At 37.4% G+C, this 14,521-nt stretch overlaps 1 protein-coding gene across 1 annotated transcript in view; it reads right to left on the reverse strand.

Annotated features, from left to right (window-relative positions):
• Window positions 1-483: 483 nt before the first annotated feature.
• LOC127157722 (ribonuclease inhibitor-like) overlaps window positions 484-14,521 on the reverse strand; it is a 55,902-nt gene continuing 41,864 nt past the window's right edge. The window contains exons 8-9 of the mRNA XM_051100979.1: window positions 1,316-3,599; window positions 484-1,198 (exon numbers count right to left, since the gene is read on the reverse strand). Coding sequence (XP_050956936.1) covers window positions 3,055-3,599 — 545 coding nt within the window. The 3' untranslated portion in view covers window positions 484-1,198; window positions 1,316-3,054. The remainder of the gene's footprint in view (window positions 1,199-1,315; window positions 3,600-14,521) is intronic.

The raw sequence follows: 14,521 nt of genomic DNA on the forward strand, positions 1-14,521 counted from the left end.
AGCAGCAGTCAGTGTGCTCTCTGTTTGTTGCTGCTCTGGACTTTTTTTCATATGGTGTTGTGGCTGTGTACAAATTTCAAAAGCAGTCTGATACACCTATGGAAAATCCTGTGTACTGGCATTGGGAAAAATAAAACATTAAAATGGATGTTGTTTCAAAATGTTTTAATTGACATCCCATTGTGATGCTCCCCCTGCGAATAAGCCTCATCCTAAGAGTCTTTTACAAACTACATTGAAATTAAGGGTGTGTGATATGACGATTTTTGATTGTGGACAATTAAAATGTCTCCACAATGTGCTTTTGAAGAAATATACTATATTTGTTTTGTTAAATTAACGTATTGTATTGTATAGGGATGTAACGGTAACAAAACTTCACGGTACGGTAATACCTCGGTATGACTGGCACGGTACGATATTTATTGAATCATTTACAGGAAAAACAAAACTAATGAAGAGACTCGAAAAAAGTGCCAGAAGTGTTTATTAAACAGTTTACATGAGCACTGAACATATCAATTGCACACAAATTAGCAATCTATCTATAAACTTTGAAAAAAGAATCTTCAATTTTTCCATTTTAATAACAAAAAATTATTAAACCATGTAAAAAAATAAAGTTTCAATTTAGTATTCTTGAAAACTCAGAAAAAATAAAAATAGCAGCCTACTTATTGCAGCTGGCCCATGTGCTGAACGAGTATTTGAGAACACTCACCTCATTCACTCACACACTCACTTATTCAGACAGAGACAGGTTTTTTTTAAGGAAAATTAGCATATCAACATTATCTGGTAAAAGCTGGGATCTCTGGGCATTTACAATGTCCCCTGCAACAGAAAAAACCCTCTCACTTGGGACTGAGGTTGCTGGGACAGAGAGATATGACTTGGCCAAGGTTGACAGCAGTGGGTAACGTTGTGCATTGTCTTTCCACCACTCGAGAGGACAAGCCATGAGTGAGATAGAGGTCTCTTTGCGGTACAAGTCAATTTCTGCATCAATCTGAGCAGTGTGCTGTGTTCTGCTGTCCCCTTGACTAAAAGAATCCCCAAGGAGATCTTCAAGAGCAGTCTTTTTGGATGGAGGAGAGACACCTCCCACAGCATGTGCTTTTTGTGGCAGGTCAGTTTTTGAGTGTCCAGCTACATGTTCATGGCTGCCTGGTGCTGCACCTTCCTCTTCACTAGGGTTCTGCAGAAGCAAGCAGAGTTACAAAAATTTTAAATGTTAGACACGCACACATAATTTTTGTAAATATTGGGAACTCTAAAAAAAAGTCACACACACAAAGTATTTTTAAACAAATACCTGGTTCTGCATCTGTGTTGCTTTTAACTTGAGCCTGTTGAAAATTTCATCCCTTTCGCTGTTATTCAGATGGGGGAGGGCCCGGAACCGGGGGTCCAATGCACTGCTCTCATACAGAAACTCTGCTTGCTCCCCTTGGTAACAGTCTGCCAAATCATTCAGTATTGCTGCCTTCATTTGAGAGACAGTGTTTGAGTCTACATCGCACGGTGCCATGCTCACTTGAATCATGTGTTTGAGAGGTATGATAAGAGAGATTGTTGGTCGAGATTTGTCGCACAGCACAGTGGTTGCTTTTTTCAAGGGTGTGAGAAGTTTAACGATGTCCTCAGCATCTGCGATGTCAGCTGCGTCTAGACTGTCTATTTCACGTGCATTGTGCCTGACTTCAGAACTCAGTACGGCTGCAGCAATTGCCTGTTGTTGCTCCAGGTAGCGCTCAATCATGTCAAGTGAGCTGTTCCACCTAGTTACTACATCCATTATCAGTTTATGTACTGGCAGGTTTAACATTTGCTGCTTGGAGGTCAGCACAGCTGTTGCAGTTGAACTGCAGTGAAAAAACGCTGCTACACGCCTCACTCTGCCAAGCAGACGACTGACACGGTTTACCTTCAAACCTGCCTGGGACGCAGATTTAAGGTGTGAGCAAAACACTTTACATGTGGGGACAGACCAGCCTCTTTCACCGCTACACCCATGTTTCTTGCGTTGTCAGTAACCACAGCGATGCCCTGGTGATTGTTGTTGTAAATCGTGTCAAGCTCCCACTCTGAAACAGCAGATTTTAACACCTCGCCTATGTTGTGTCCAGTGTGTGACTCAAAGAGTACCCGTGTCTGTAGGACAAAAGTTTTTATCTCCCATTCACTTGTCATAGCATGTGCTGTGATGGTAACATAGCTCTGAGTAGCTCGTGAAGTCCACCCATCTGTGGTGATTGAGATGCACTCTGCTTGTTTGAGGCTCTGTGCAACTTTCGCCCTTTTCTCTTTGTAAAGAACTGGTAAAATAGTTTGACTAAAGTGTGGCCGCGACGGGATTTTATACTTTGGCTCCAGCATGTTTACTAACCTCTTAAAACCTTCATTATCCACCACCGAAAAGGGCCGTAGGTCTTTGGCTATATATTCACCAATGCATCTTGTGATTTCTTGTGCTCTCGCACTGTTGTGGGGGAGTGAGGCCGTAAACGCTTGTTTTGTAGTCTTTTGGCCCGACTGGATTTTGCTCCTCGTATCTTCACGTAACTTTTCGGGGTGATGATTTAACAAATGACTCCTCATGTTAGTCGTATTCCCCGACTTGTATTTCACCACAGTCTGGCAGTGCCTGCATACCGTGTTTTCTTTGTCTGTCACCTTTTCTCCTTTCTCGATTCTTTTCAGAGAATAAAAAAGCCTCTACATGTACTAGAGAAAATAAACATCTTATTCATGTACTCCTATTTTCATTCATTCTTGTCCCTTGCTTAAGGTGTAAAATAAATATATAGAAAAAGGCTTTCAGAATCAGCCCATTTGCTTGTAAAAACATCAGCAATCAGAATAGGCCATGAAGAATCAAGATCGTTGCATTACTAAAAAAGAAATGCTGGGCCGAGTACTGGCTGTTCTCATCAATTGGCAGTTCTGGTGCTCCTTAATATTCATTTGGTGCTCCTAAAATTTTTTTGGTGCTCCTAACGTTTTTAAGTTGGGATTATGGGTAGAAATCTCTTATCAGTCTATTCTGATTCATCAACACAGTTTCAGTGATCCAGACCAAACCCTAAGCCCAGGATAGAGCGGCTGAGTGAATGTGGTCTGGACTGTGTGGATGAGACTCATTGTGTCAGAGACGCTGTAGAAGCACAGAGTTCCTGCACTCACATCCACATACACTCCTACTCTATAGATATAAGACACTCCTACTCTACTGATGATGGGCTTCACAGGGAGAACAGTCACTATGTTATTGTGTATGAATGAGTAACCTAAGAAAGTGCAGATCAAACTCCACGACTGATCATTAGATCCAAACTCACACTCATCTCCTTGTCCCTTCCTCCTGATGCTCTTATATGACATTGATATACACACCCCAAAATCTCCACTCCACTCAATCTCCCAGTAACAGCGTCCACACACACTCTCTCTACACAACACCTGACGATGCACATCAAATCTGTCAGGATGATCAGGATATGACTGATACTCTTCCACACGTGTCACCATTCTGTTCTCCTCAGACAGAATGAGTTGAGTGTTTGCTGTGTTTGGATCCAGTGTGAGAAAACAGGCATCTGAACACAAGAACAGACACATTTATAACACAACAACAATCACTACAGCTGTGTGTGTGTGTGTGTGTGTGTTTGTAGACATACATTTGTTCAGTCCTGCTGTAATCCTGGATTCTCTTCCATGATCCACACTAGAAAACACACACACACACACACACACAGTCAACTAACAGTTGCTATGCAGTTGCCATGGTGTTGCTCAGGGTGGTTGCTAGGCTGTTGCTAAGGTACTGGACGTGGTTGTTATGAAGTTGCTAAGGTAGGGTGGTTAGGGTGGTTGCTAGACTGTTGCTATGCAGTCGCCAGGGTACTTGGGTGGTTGCTATGCTGTTGCTATATGGTTGCTAGGGTACTTGTGGTGGTGGATAGGCTGCTGCTATGTTGTTGCCAAGGTACACAAGGTGGTTGCTAGGGTGTTGTTCTGCAGTTGCTAGGGCACATGGGGCGGTTGCTAGTAGGGCTGTGTATCTCCATATATCTCACATTCAGTAGGGTGACCAGACATCACATTTTTGTTTTCCTGTCCCTGACTGGAACCCAGAAATGTCCCCATTTTACAGCACGTTCAAAACAACCTCCAAATGCACTGTAAAAGCTCGACCAATATCACCAGCTGGTAATCATGTGATTGTGATTTTCTTCACCAGCAGAGGCGCTGTGAGCTATTACTGATTATTTGGTTGCACCACTACTTTGTACTTTAACCATGAAGAACCTGGACGAGAACAAAACGCACTTATCATCAAAAGAAACGCCATTATTGGTTTCAAGTGTAAGGTTTACAGAACCTCAGACACTGTGATCTTCTGAGACGGACAATACACACACAGTATATTAAGATATAGACATTTGTTTCCACATCTCACTGAGAGAAGATGTGAGAAAAGTCCCTATCCACCTATTCCTTCCATCCACTTCCCCTCACCCATCTCCCCTCACTCAGCTCACTTAGACTGGTCAATAGCATAATATAATGTTCTACATGAGTACAAGTGATATCCATAGTCCTGTTTGCTATCATTTGAACTGTCACTGTGTGTCTGGTACAATGGTCTCATTCTCACAAGAAGTAAACTAAAAGGTAAACAGATCCTAAGAGTTCACAGATATATTGCTCACTGTTAAGGTTGTACTATTTCCCAGTGTCTTTCATGCAAATTACCATCTATCCCCAAAAGGTGTAAACAATCAAGTCTAGGACTTGATCAATGCAAATTCAAATTGTTAGTTCCTGTCTCCATTTCAGTCTGTCTGGGTCTGAAGTACTTAAAGAAGTGTAGCAAGAAGATCAGGGCGCTTTCTGTAGCCAGAATGAGCCCATGGTACGAAGTGTGTTGACACACTTTGTACTATGTATTTGTGTGAAGTCAGGTATGCATCTTACTCCTAGATTCATCTTGGAGATTTCTTGTATTGATTTGTTATCTTTGAATTGGCTGTATAATTGGCATAATACATATTTACCTGACTGCTAATAAATTGTTACATTTGATTCTATTCTTATTTACTCTGTAATTATTGACTCTAGTAGATTACGATGTATCCTTGTTACCGCATTTCTTACATCAGGTTAGTAACGGACTAAAATTCAGTTGAGATGGAGCATAGGGCACACCAACTGTATCTTTAGAGATCCGGCTAACACTTGGTATTAGTTCAAGTGTACTTAGACTGTAAGGGCTAAAAGGGAATTTCCGTTTAGATCAACTGAAAGTTGTTCAACCAACCTTAATAGGGTGAGCCTAACCTCTGTTTATTGTAATATTACTCTAGCTAAGTGTACATGGGAGAACATGGCATGACCAAACCAAAGCTGCTATCGGAGAAGTAATGTTGGTCGGCTTATATCTATAGTAGTGGTCGTGACCTCTGACTAGAGATAATGTTGCTTTATTCAAGTGTGTACAGATCTATGGGGACTAAATAAAAGTACTTTTAGAATGAGCAAGCATAGGGGCGGCCATCTAAAGTATTAGTCAATTACCTCTGTCTAATATCCAAGACTGTAAGGTACGCTAACAGCCGGAGCAATATCTTTGAGCGACATGAGCACCCGAATGAACGAGTACAATAATATCAAGGAGTAAATAGAATCATTAAGGGGCGGTTTCCCGGACAGAGATTAAGCCTAAACCTAGTCCTAGACTAAAGTGGCCCTTTAAACCAGATTAACAGTAATCTGCTTGCTTTGTCATGGTTTTAAATAGTCTTAGACTTAGTCTAGTCAGGAATTTAATAGGCTGATTTCCTGAAGGAAGACTAGAGCTACTTCAGGACTAAATTGAAGCTTAAATTAAACCTACCAGGAGGCAGGTTTAACTTCAGATTAACATTGTGTTTCCAGTCTTCATATATCAAAATTATTGGTATCCTTGGTGGATGTAAACAAAGAAGCCTGTGAAAATAAATCTGCACTGGTAATTATTTTGATGTTTTATTTAAAAAAAAAAAAAAAAAAAAAAAAAAAAAAAAAGCCTTTTACTTTAAGTATAATGAAAAGGAATGGAAATGTCACTATGAAAGTTTTTTTTTTTTCTCTCACACATTGGCCACAATTAATAGCACCTTTTTATTCAATACTTTTTGCAACCTCCTTTGGCCAATTTAACAGCTATGGTCTATCCTATAATGCCTGATGACTCTGAAAAACACTTGACAAGAGATCATATACCATTCCTTCATCCAGATTCACTCCAGACCCTTCAGATTCCCAACTCCATGATAAACTCTCTTGTCTTCAGTTTTCTATAGGGTTTAGGTCAGGGAACTGGGACATCCATGACAGAACCTTCATTTTGTGCTCAGTGTCCCCTTTTTTTTTTTTTTTTTTTTTTTTTTTTTTTTGTTAATTTTGATGGTCCTTTTGATTCATTGTTCTGCTGGAAGATCCAACCATAGCTCATTATGACTCCAAGACTATTTTCTGCAATTCTCCAGCTGTGATCCTTGGAAAGTCTTGTGCCACTCAAACTTTCTTCCTCACATTGCATTAAGACATTTTAGACACAGACAAATCACTGTAGGCAGATTGTTAACATTTCCTGTTGATTGGAACTATCTGCAGAACTCTATTTTTTTGTGTCATTATGATGGATGATAAAGGGAATTGACCTTTGTGTTCCCTCATATTTATATTCATTGTATATATTTAGTCACCCTGGTGTCCTAAAATGTAAATGTAAATGGGAATGTACAGTAGAACTTCAAAGATTTTACTCATAATAATTTCTAGGCCAATATGTATTAGAGAAAAAAATATTTTCATAATGTGATTTTGTTAAAAAAAAAAGAAAAGATATTTATATATATATATATATATATATATATATATATATATATATATATATATTTTTTTTTTTTTTTTTTTTTTTTAAAGAAAGATCAGAAATACAAACAATAAATACAGATTTATGTTCCCAATGCTCTTATTTTTATACTATTTTTTTAAAGGGTGCCAATATAATTCTGACAATGTCTCTCTCTCTCTCAAACAGCTATTCTTTTCTCTTCACTGTTTTCATGGGGATATTGTTAAAATATGTAATTCTAACAACAAATAATAACAATACTAATGTTGCAAAACTAACGACAACAGCTGATTGCAATAATTTATACAAGAATTCATTACAAAGCGATTCCTAGACATTCCTAATTGTATATTTTGACACCTGTTGTGTGCAGTTTACATTGCTTTTAAAAAGCTTTCTCTTGTTCAAACACTTGTTTGTGTAATTAATTAATTAATTTATTAATTTGTTTGTTTTTTGATTGCAGTGCTTTTTCTGCTGCTATTGTTTTTCTTGGATTTGCTTCTCAGTTACATACAATTTTAACCTTTTCTTGGTTCATTCCATGTTTTATAGGCAACCTCAATCCAGCTAATCCTGATTTGCACAGGTGGTATTAAATTAATCGAGTGTATTTTCGTTGAGGACTCCATAGTCCAGGTGTTAGTAATCTGTACTTAATCTGTGTTTCAGAAAGCCATTTTTTAAAACATGATTAACTATTCTAGATTAAGGCCTACTCCTGTCTTAATTTAATTTTGGTCCGGGAAACCACCCCTTAATGTCTAGATAAATTATCCTATGAAGGATCTATAATGATCAGCATTCGAAATAAAATGGAGTCAGATTTAAATTTAACCGAAATTAAATAACTTTGCGCACTGAAAAGACCAAACATGCAAGAAACCTTCGGCCACCATTGGATACCTCCATTGGGCCAATTGTGTGGACCTTACACAAGGCAGTAATATACTAACATTACTGGCAAAACAAACTAACAGGCGACTGTTTGTGTTCACTGTACAACAACACACATGATAATGTTGCAGGATTGTTTTGCACACAATATTAAACATTCCTGAAACTTCCATCATCACAACTACAATATGAGAAAAATATACAATCGTGGTCAGAATTGTTGTTGTCCTCAGTAAATATGATCAAAAAGGCTGTGAAAATAAATCTGCATTGTTTATTCATTTGATCTTTGTTACAAACTCTCCTCCTCATCATGCATTAGGACGATACAGACACACGTCCTCTTCGAGGCAGATTTGTAACATCTTTAGCTGATTAGAACTTAATTAATTATTGGGGATTTTCGGTGCTTGAGCTCTTTTCCTATAGCCACATTCTAATTTGTGAGGCTTAACAATCTTTTGCTGCACATCAGAACTATATGAAGAGTTAAGATGCAAAAGCCTCTAAATCCATCGACGTATTTCTTTTAAGGTAGCATTTCTTTCTGGCTACTTTGTATAGGTTTCTATGTAAGTACTGATACTTCTGATTGGGCTGAGGCTGGAATTTAGCAAGTTTGAAGTAAAAGGAGAAGGGGAGTGAATAACTAGTTCTCTCTCGACTGATACCACGACTGAGGTGAGTCCCTTGAGCAAGGCACCAAACCCCCAACTGCTCCCCGGGCACCACAGTGATAGCAATATGGCTGCCCACTGCTCCGGATGTGTGTGTGCGTGTTTGTTCACTGCTCACTACTGTGTGTGTGCACTTGGATGGATTAAATGCAGAGCACAAATTCCGAGTATGGGTCACCATACTTGGCCACATGTCATGTCATGTCATGTCATGTCATGTCCTTTCCTTCCTTTCCTTTCCTTTCCTTTCCCTTCCCTTTTTTAAACTTATGATATATGGTTTTCTGAGTGCACAAATCTGCAGCACATGGACAGAAAGTGTCTGTCACATGGCATGTAAGTACTAAACTAAGTTCTCTTTAATGTCTCATTGTTTAAACTGTCAAAGATACGCAAGTTTATGTTAAAAATACAGGAGTTACAAACAGGGCTTGACATTAACTTTTTTGCTCACCAGCCACTGTGGCTAGTGGCTTTCCATAATTACTAGCCACTCAGCATTTTCATTGGCCCCACATTTTTATTGTTGTGAAATTATCTTTAACCTCCTGGGGTCGACGGTGGTGGTGCCGGCGACGCCAGTTGCATATTTTCATGACACGAGCAAAAAGAACCTAAAATGCTCGCTCATTTTTGATCGTACATATAAGAGTAATACAGCATTTAAATCTGTAGAGTCTACTTTTATTTGTGTACACTCACAATATCAACAACACATTATGCTTTTACAAAACAAAGAAAATAAACAGGGTGCGCGTTCAGCAGTCTCCGTCTCCACACATATCATTTTGAAATGCGTCAGTAAAATGAACTGAAACTCAGCGAATACGTGACACACACACATGAGAGATATATCTATAGAAAGCTACATATTTTTACTTTTAGATGAAGCCCCTCTTGCCGAAAACAAATATTCTCCGGTGAAGTAATCCGTATGACACCAACATGTTCGATCTCTCCTGCCTGCTTCATTATTTTTAATTAGATCACGCCCACGAGATGCTTTCGCCTTTCATAATGTAATCGCTACGTGAGGGCGCGCGCCAAACGTAACCGCCCACATCACTGTAAACAAAGAGCCGACACTTTTTCTTTTCCAAGTTCATCTGGGCTACTTGTCATTTCTGAAAAAAAGATGCACTGTGAGGAATAAGAATTCAGAGGAAGAACACGATGTGACACACGGCACGATCCATCAGAGGAGATATTTACGTAAGTCTTTCTTTTATTAGTCTGCTTGCGTTAGTTGTTACTGTGCTACTGTGACAGAACTTGTACATATTTTACTAGTTAGATAAGTGAAACATTATAAAGTACGATTCATTTCATTGCATCAAAATGTCTCACGATGCCAGGAAGTTTTTTAACGTTCTATACAATAGAAAACGATGTGATTACAAAGGTAATAGTGTTTACACTTACGCTTAACAATAATATAGTTTCCCCGATCTAAAATGGTTTTGTATTGTATATGTATAAGCATGCTTATGTTTATGACTTTAAGATCACATTATTTATTTATTTATTTATTTATCGTATACCAACAGGATGTAATATGAGTGTTTACAGTGAGTGTATGTTAAGACCATGTTTATCAATTCTCTGTTCTCGAATAGATGTTTAACGTGATAAACAATAATTATTAGTTTCTCAGATATAAAATGTCCTTTTTACGTTAATTCAAATGCGCGAGTCTATGGCTACAAATTCATACAATATATATACATATATATTTTACAGATGCTCATGATATTAACATGCTCACAGATGTTTTTCTTATGTTGTTTGTTTTTTAGTGAGCTGATACCTGTACAACAGATGAATCCTGCTGTCTTTCAAACTGAGAGCGCTGTACTAACATCAGATGTTCAACTACACATATTTTAGTGTAAATAAAAGTTCCTTCACTACTGATGATAAGTTTTGCAAGCACTTAAATATCAGGTATGATTTACTTGTTTCACTTGTTGAACAGAATTCAGAAAACAGTTTTCAGAAACTACACAAAGTCTGTTCACATCTCTGTGGTTAGATCAGGGTGCTCAATAATGTGTATTTGACCTTCATTATGTATGTTTTGATGATATTGTGTTGTAAATAAAATACAAATAGTCTAAAACTCCATTCTTTAAATGTCTCATTGTTTCTTACCTGACAGTCACAGTGTCATTGATGGGCCATTAGGGAGGGCTCTTTGTCTCTCAGGTGTGAATTGCTAAATATTCATGGGTCATTGCCACTCCTTCGCATATTCTCTTTCGATCACAAAACATGTCTTAGAAAATTTAAATCAATATATTGTTTTCTTCGAACGAGTGAACGAGATGATTTTCACATCATTTTGTAGAAAATACTCTAGACTACCGCATCCAGTTCTCAAAAGTCTTGTGAACTAATGTTCTGTATGTGTTTCATGGCCTTATTTCAGTGACTTAAAAATTTTAGTTTTTCACTAACCACGCATAAACGTTGTTTTCTCAAAAACACAGAAATGTACATTCATGTAACTTACATATTATAGTAGCCCAGTTTGTGCTGATTACAATGTAATCAGACTTTAACCATTAATATGTTTTTAAGATACTGAAAAAAACACACATGTCAGGGCATGTCAAAACTTCTCCAGGGCCCCAAAACACCCTCAGAACCCAGAGGGTTAATATGACTAAAGTTACTACACACTAAAATGTATTTAAATTGATTTCCAGGTCTCTTTTTTGCCTATTTAATGGGCATTTTTACCTAACCATATTAAATGTAACCAATCTTTCCACTGCAGAAAAACAGAAGTAGCTGATGTGCCATTTAAAAGCATTTACACGTTTAATGAAGCTAAAATGTAGCATGAAATTATTTACATTGTAAAATTGCAACAGTATAAATAATGTTATGAGCTTGGTGTTTAAAATCAGTCTGTAATATAAAAATATGAAATATTGGAAAAAATACAAAGATAATTACTTTTAAATATGAAAGTAAACCACCAATAGGTGGCAGCAAGTGACTTAATGAATGAGTCATTGTGTCATGCCTTCAAGCACAGACTGATTCATTAAAGAATGAAGCAAGTGCCTGTCTTTGTGAATGGACCATTGAATCATTGACACAAGTGATTCAGAAACATTGAATCATTCAGTAGCGAAACTGCTGTATGTTGCTCAGCGATATGTGACTGTTCAGCTGTGATCTTTGTTTTTAACTTTTTTTGTTATCCAAAATCAATGTCACATATACAAGTGTGGTTTTCAGGGAAAACTGCACTGTCTTGGTCATGACACATTGTATAACTAGGCTATATGTTATAAATATATTTGTTTCTTCTGTGTGCAGTTGTGTTTATTTGTGTTGATTTCTCCAAGAGATTGTCTCACACACAGACAGGCTGTGTGATCCTCAACTGGCGTGACCTTATTACTGTCAATACATTATTCATTATCAAATGTTGTTTACACCAAAGTTAATAAAATCAGAATCATTCTCGCCAAAATGTCAGTGCTTCCCTAATTAGATGTTTTGATCAGAACAGTTAGTAGTAAAATAGTAAAATTCTCTTTCACGTGCCCCTTCAAAAAATCCACTTGTCCCAGACAAGCATTAATATTGAGCTCTGTTATAAAATTCAACCCGCCAAAGTGTCTAGTGGGAGTGACTGCTTTTACCCCCACTGCTGAAATCCACCTGTTAATGTCAAGCCCTGGTTACAAAATCAGTTGGTTATGTCTGTGAAGGCAAACAGCTAGGAAAGAAATTGCATGTTTATATTAGATCTGTTTGGCAGCAGCGTAATATACAGTAAATAAATCAATAAATCCACTCTTCTCTTGTCTACTCTGAGGCTGGGAAAAACACAGTGGCAGTGCCGTGGGTGGAAACGTGCAGATTATGGGGCGGTAATATTATAATAAGACCCCTTTCTCCGTCACAGGAGGAGCGAAATCTGACACACTCATTTTTTTCACAAGTTTGCAGAGAAAAGTTTCCCAAAACAGAAGTTACTGGGTTGTCCTTTTTCATGTTTTCTGGATTGGTAGATGCACCGGAGACCCGATTATAGCTCTTAAACATGGAAAAAGTCCTATTTTTATGTCACCTTTAATACATGCTAAAATCAGGATAGCAAAAACAATAAATACATTTTAATGAATTATTATTTTAACTCTTAGGAGGTCTCCCATCCAGGTACTGATCAGGCTCAACCCTGTTTAGTTTCAGTGGGTGACCAGGCAAGAGCTGCAGAGTGATTGCTGCTGGCAGTGCAAACATTATTTTCTATAAATTATCAATTGTGAATGAAATATATGAATATATAGTGATCCTGCAATTGAACGTATTACTTAAACATCACAAAATAAAGAATGAAAAAAAACTTGAAAGCTTTTATCAGTAAGTTTGATAGTGAAACACTACTTATACAGACAGTTAGCTCATTAACTTGCCATTAATGTAAACCTAATTATACAGTTAACTTGCAGGCTTATATCATAGATAGTTATTTAAAATCATATTATTATTATTTAGTGTTTTTTATTTTATTTTTATTTTATTTCATTTGAAAATCACATTTATTTTATAATCTGTATGGTTTAATCAGAGGTGTAGTGAGAGTCACTGACATTAATTTCCTGTTGGACAGGATACAAACAGCACTTCTAAGAGAAGACATCTGTGATGTGGACCTGTTTGAAGTGACTATTATAAGTGATACTGCTGTTTATTCATTTCTCTGAGAGCTTGTGGGTCAGTATGATGTGTTTGCGTGTCTTGTAAGCTCGGTGCAGCTGTTTTTACAGTTAGAAAGCAGCCAGCATGTGATTCTAACACTAGCAGACTTGGTGATTATGAAGATTAGCAGACAAGAGATTTTAACTTGTTTTTTTGTTTGCAGTATATGATTGTAACTCTAATATAAAATGGTCTCTCCATTATAATAATGAGTTGTCATGACTTCAGTCTATTTCCACTGAGTCCTGACATGCAAGTGCTGTTAAATATCACACTGTTCTGCTTGGTTTAAAGAGATAGACACAAAGAGATCAAGATCTGCACTTATTGATAATAATGTGTCTGGTAGTCAGTCATCTACTACTAGTTAAACAGCAGCTCTACTTTCTTCATTCACTTAGGTCAGAGCACAAATGGTCCCCAACTGAGACTGAAAGGGTTTTTTCTCCATTTCTGTCACCTGATGGAGTTTGGTTTCCTTGAACTGAAAAGCTGCTTTACAGCTAAATTGCATTCTGCAACACTGAGACTGGTATTGAACTGAATTGTATAAAGCACTGTAGAAATGAATGTGACTTGACTTGTCTTATTTGTGGTGTACTGTCATTTGTGTTCCCTGTGTTTTTTATTTGTGTTTCTCCCATTTCTTTGTCAGGAAGCTGATTGCAAAAGCTAAGACACATTTTCCAGAGTGCTGTCTCTGTCCTGCCCAACTTTTTTGTTGAAACTTTTGTGTATTCTTATGGATGAGTTTTTTTTTTTTTAATCTGAGGTAATGTCAACTAATTTACTGTAATAGTGACACCAACGTGTAACTTGTAATATTAAAGTTAGGGATTTTTTGTTCCTTTATTTACAAGTTGTTAATGTGTACAACATAAATTATCATTTTAAATATGTTTGTTTCTACCTTTTATGAAAGCTGTAGGAAGGTTGCTGCCATTTTTGTTTTATTTTCACTGTCTGCTCCTGTTTTGTGGCCAGTTAGGGAGTTGAAGTAATGTTTTTTTGTTTTGTCGGAACAGTTTATTTTAGATTTTACTCAGACTAGTGATTATTTAATTTTTTAGATTGTTGCATCCTCTAGAAACTCCTAGACTCGTATAGATATACAGAGACATTGAAAAGTTTAAACAATAAAACCCAAAAACTCCTCCTGCTTGACATACTTGAGTTTGTCCAGTGAGCAGTTTGGATCCTTCAGTTTTTCAGAAAGCAGCTTGACTCCTGAATCTCCTGGGTGATTGTAGCTCAGATCCAGCTCTCTCAGGTGTGAGGGGTTTGAAGTCAGAGCTGAAGACACACAATGACAGCCTTT

The sequence above is a fragment of the Labeo rohita genome, unplaced genomic scaffold (genome assembly GCF_022985175.1).
Source record: "Labeo rohita strain BAU-BD-2019 unplaced genomic scaffold, IGBB_LRoh.1.0 scaffold_118, whole genome shotgun sequence".
In the NCBI taxonomy this organism is placed as follows: domain Eukaryota; kingdom Metazoa; phylum Chordata; class Actinopteri; order Cypriniformes; family Cyprinidae; genus Labeo; species Labeo rohita.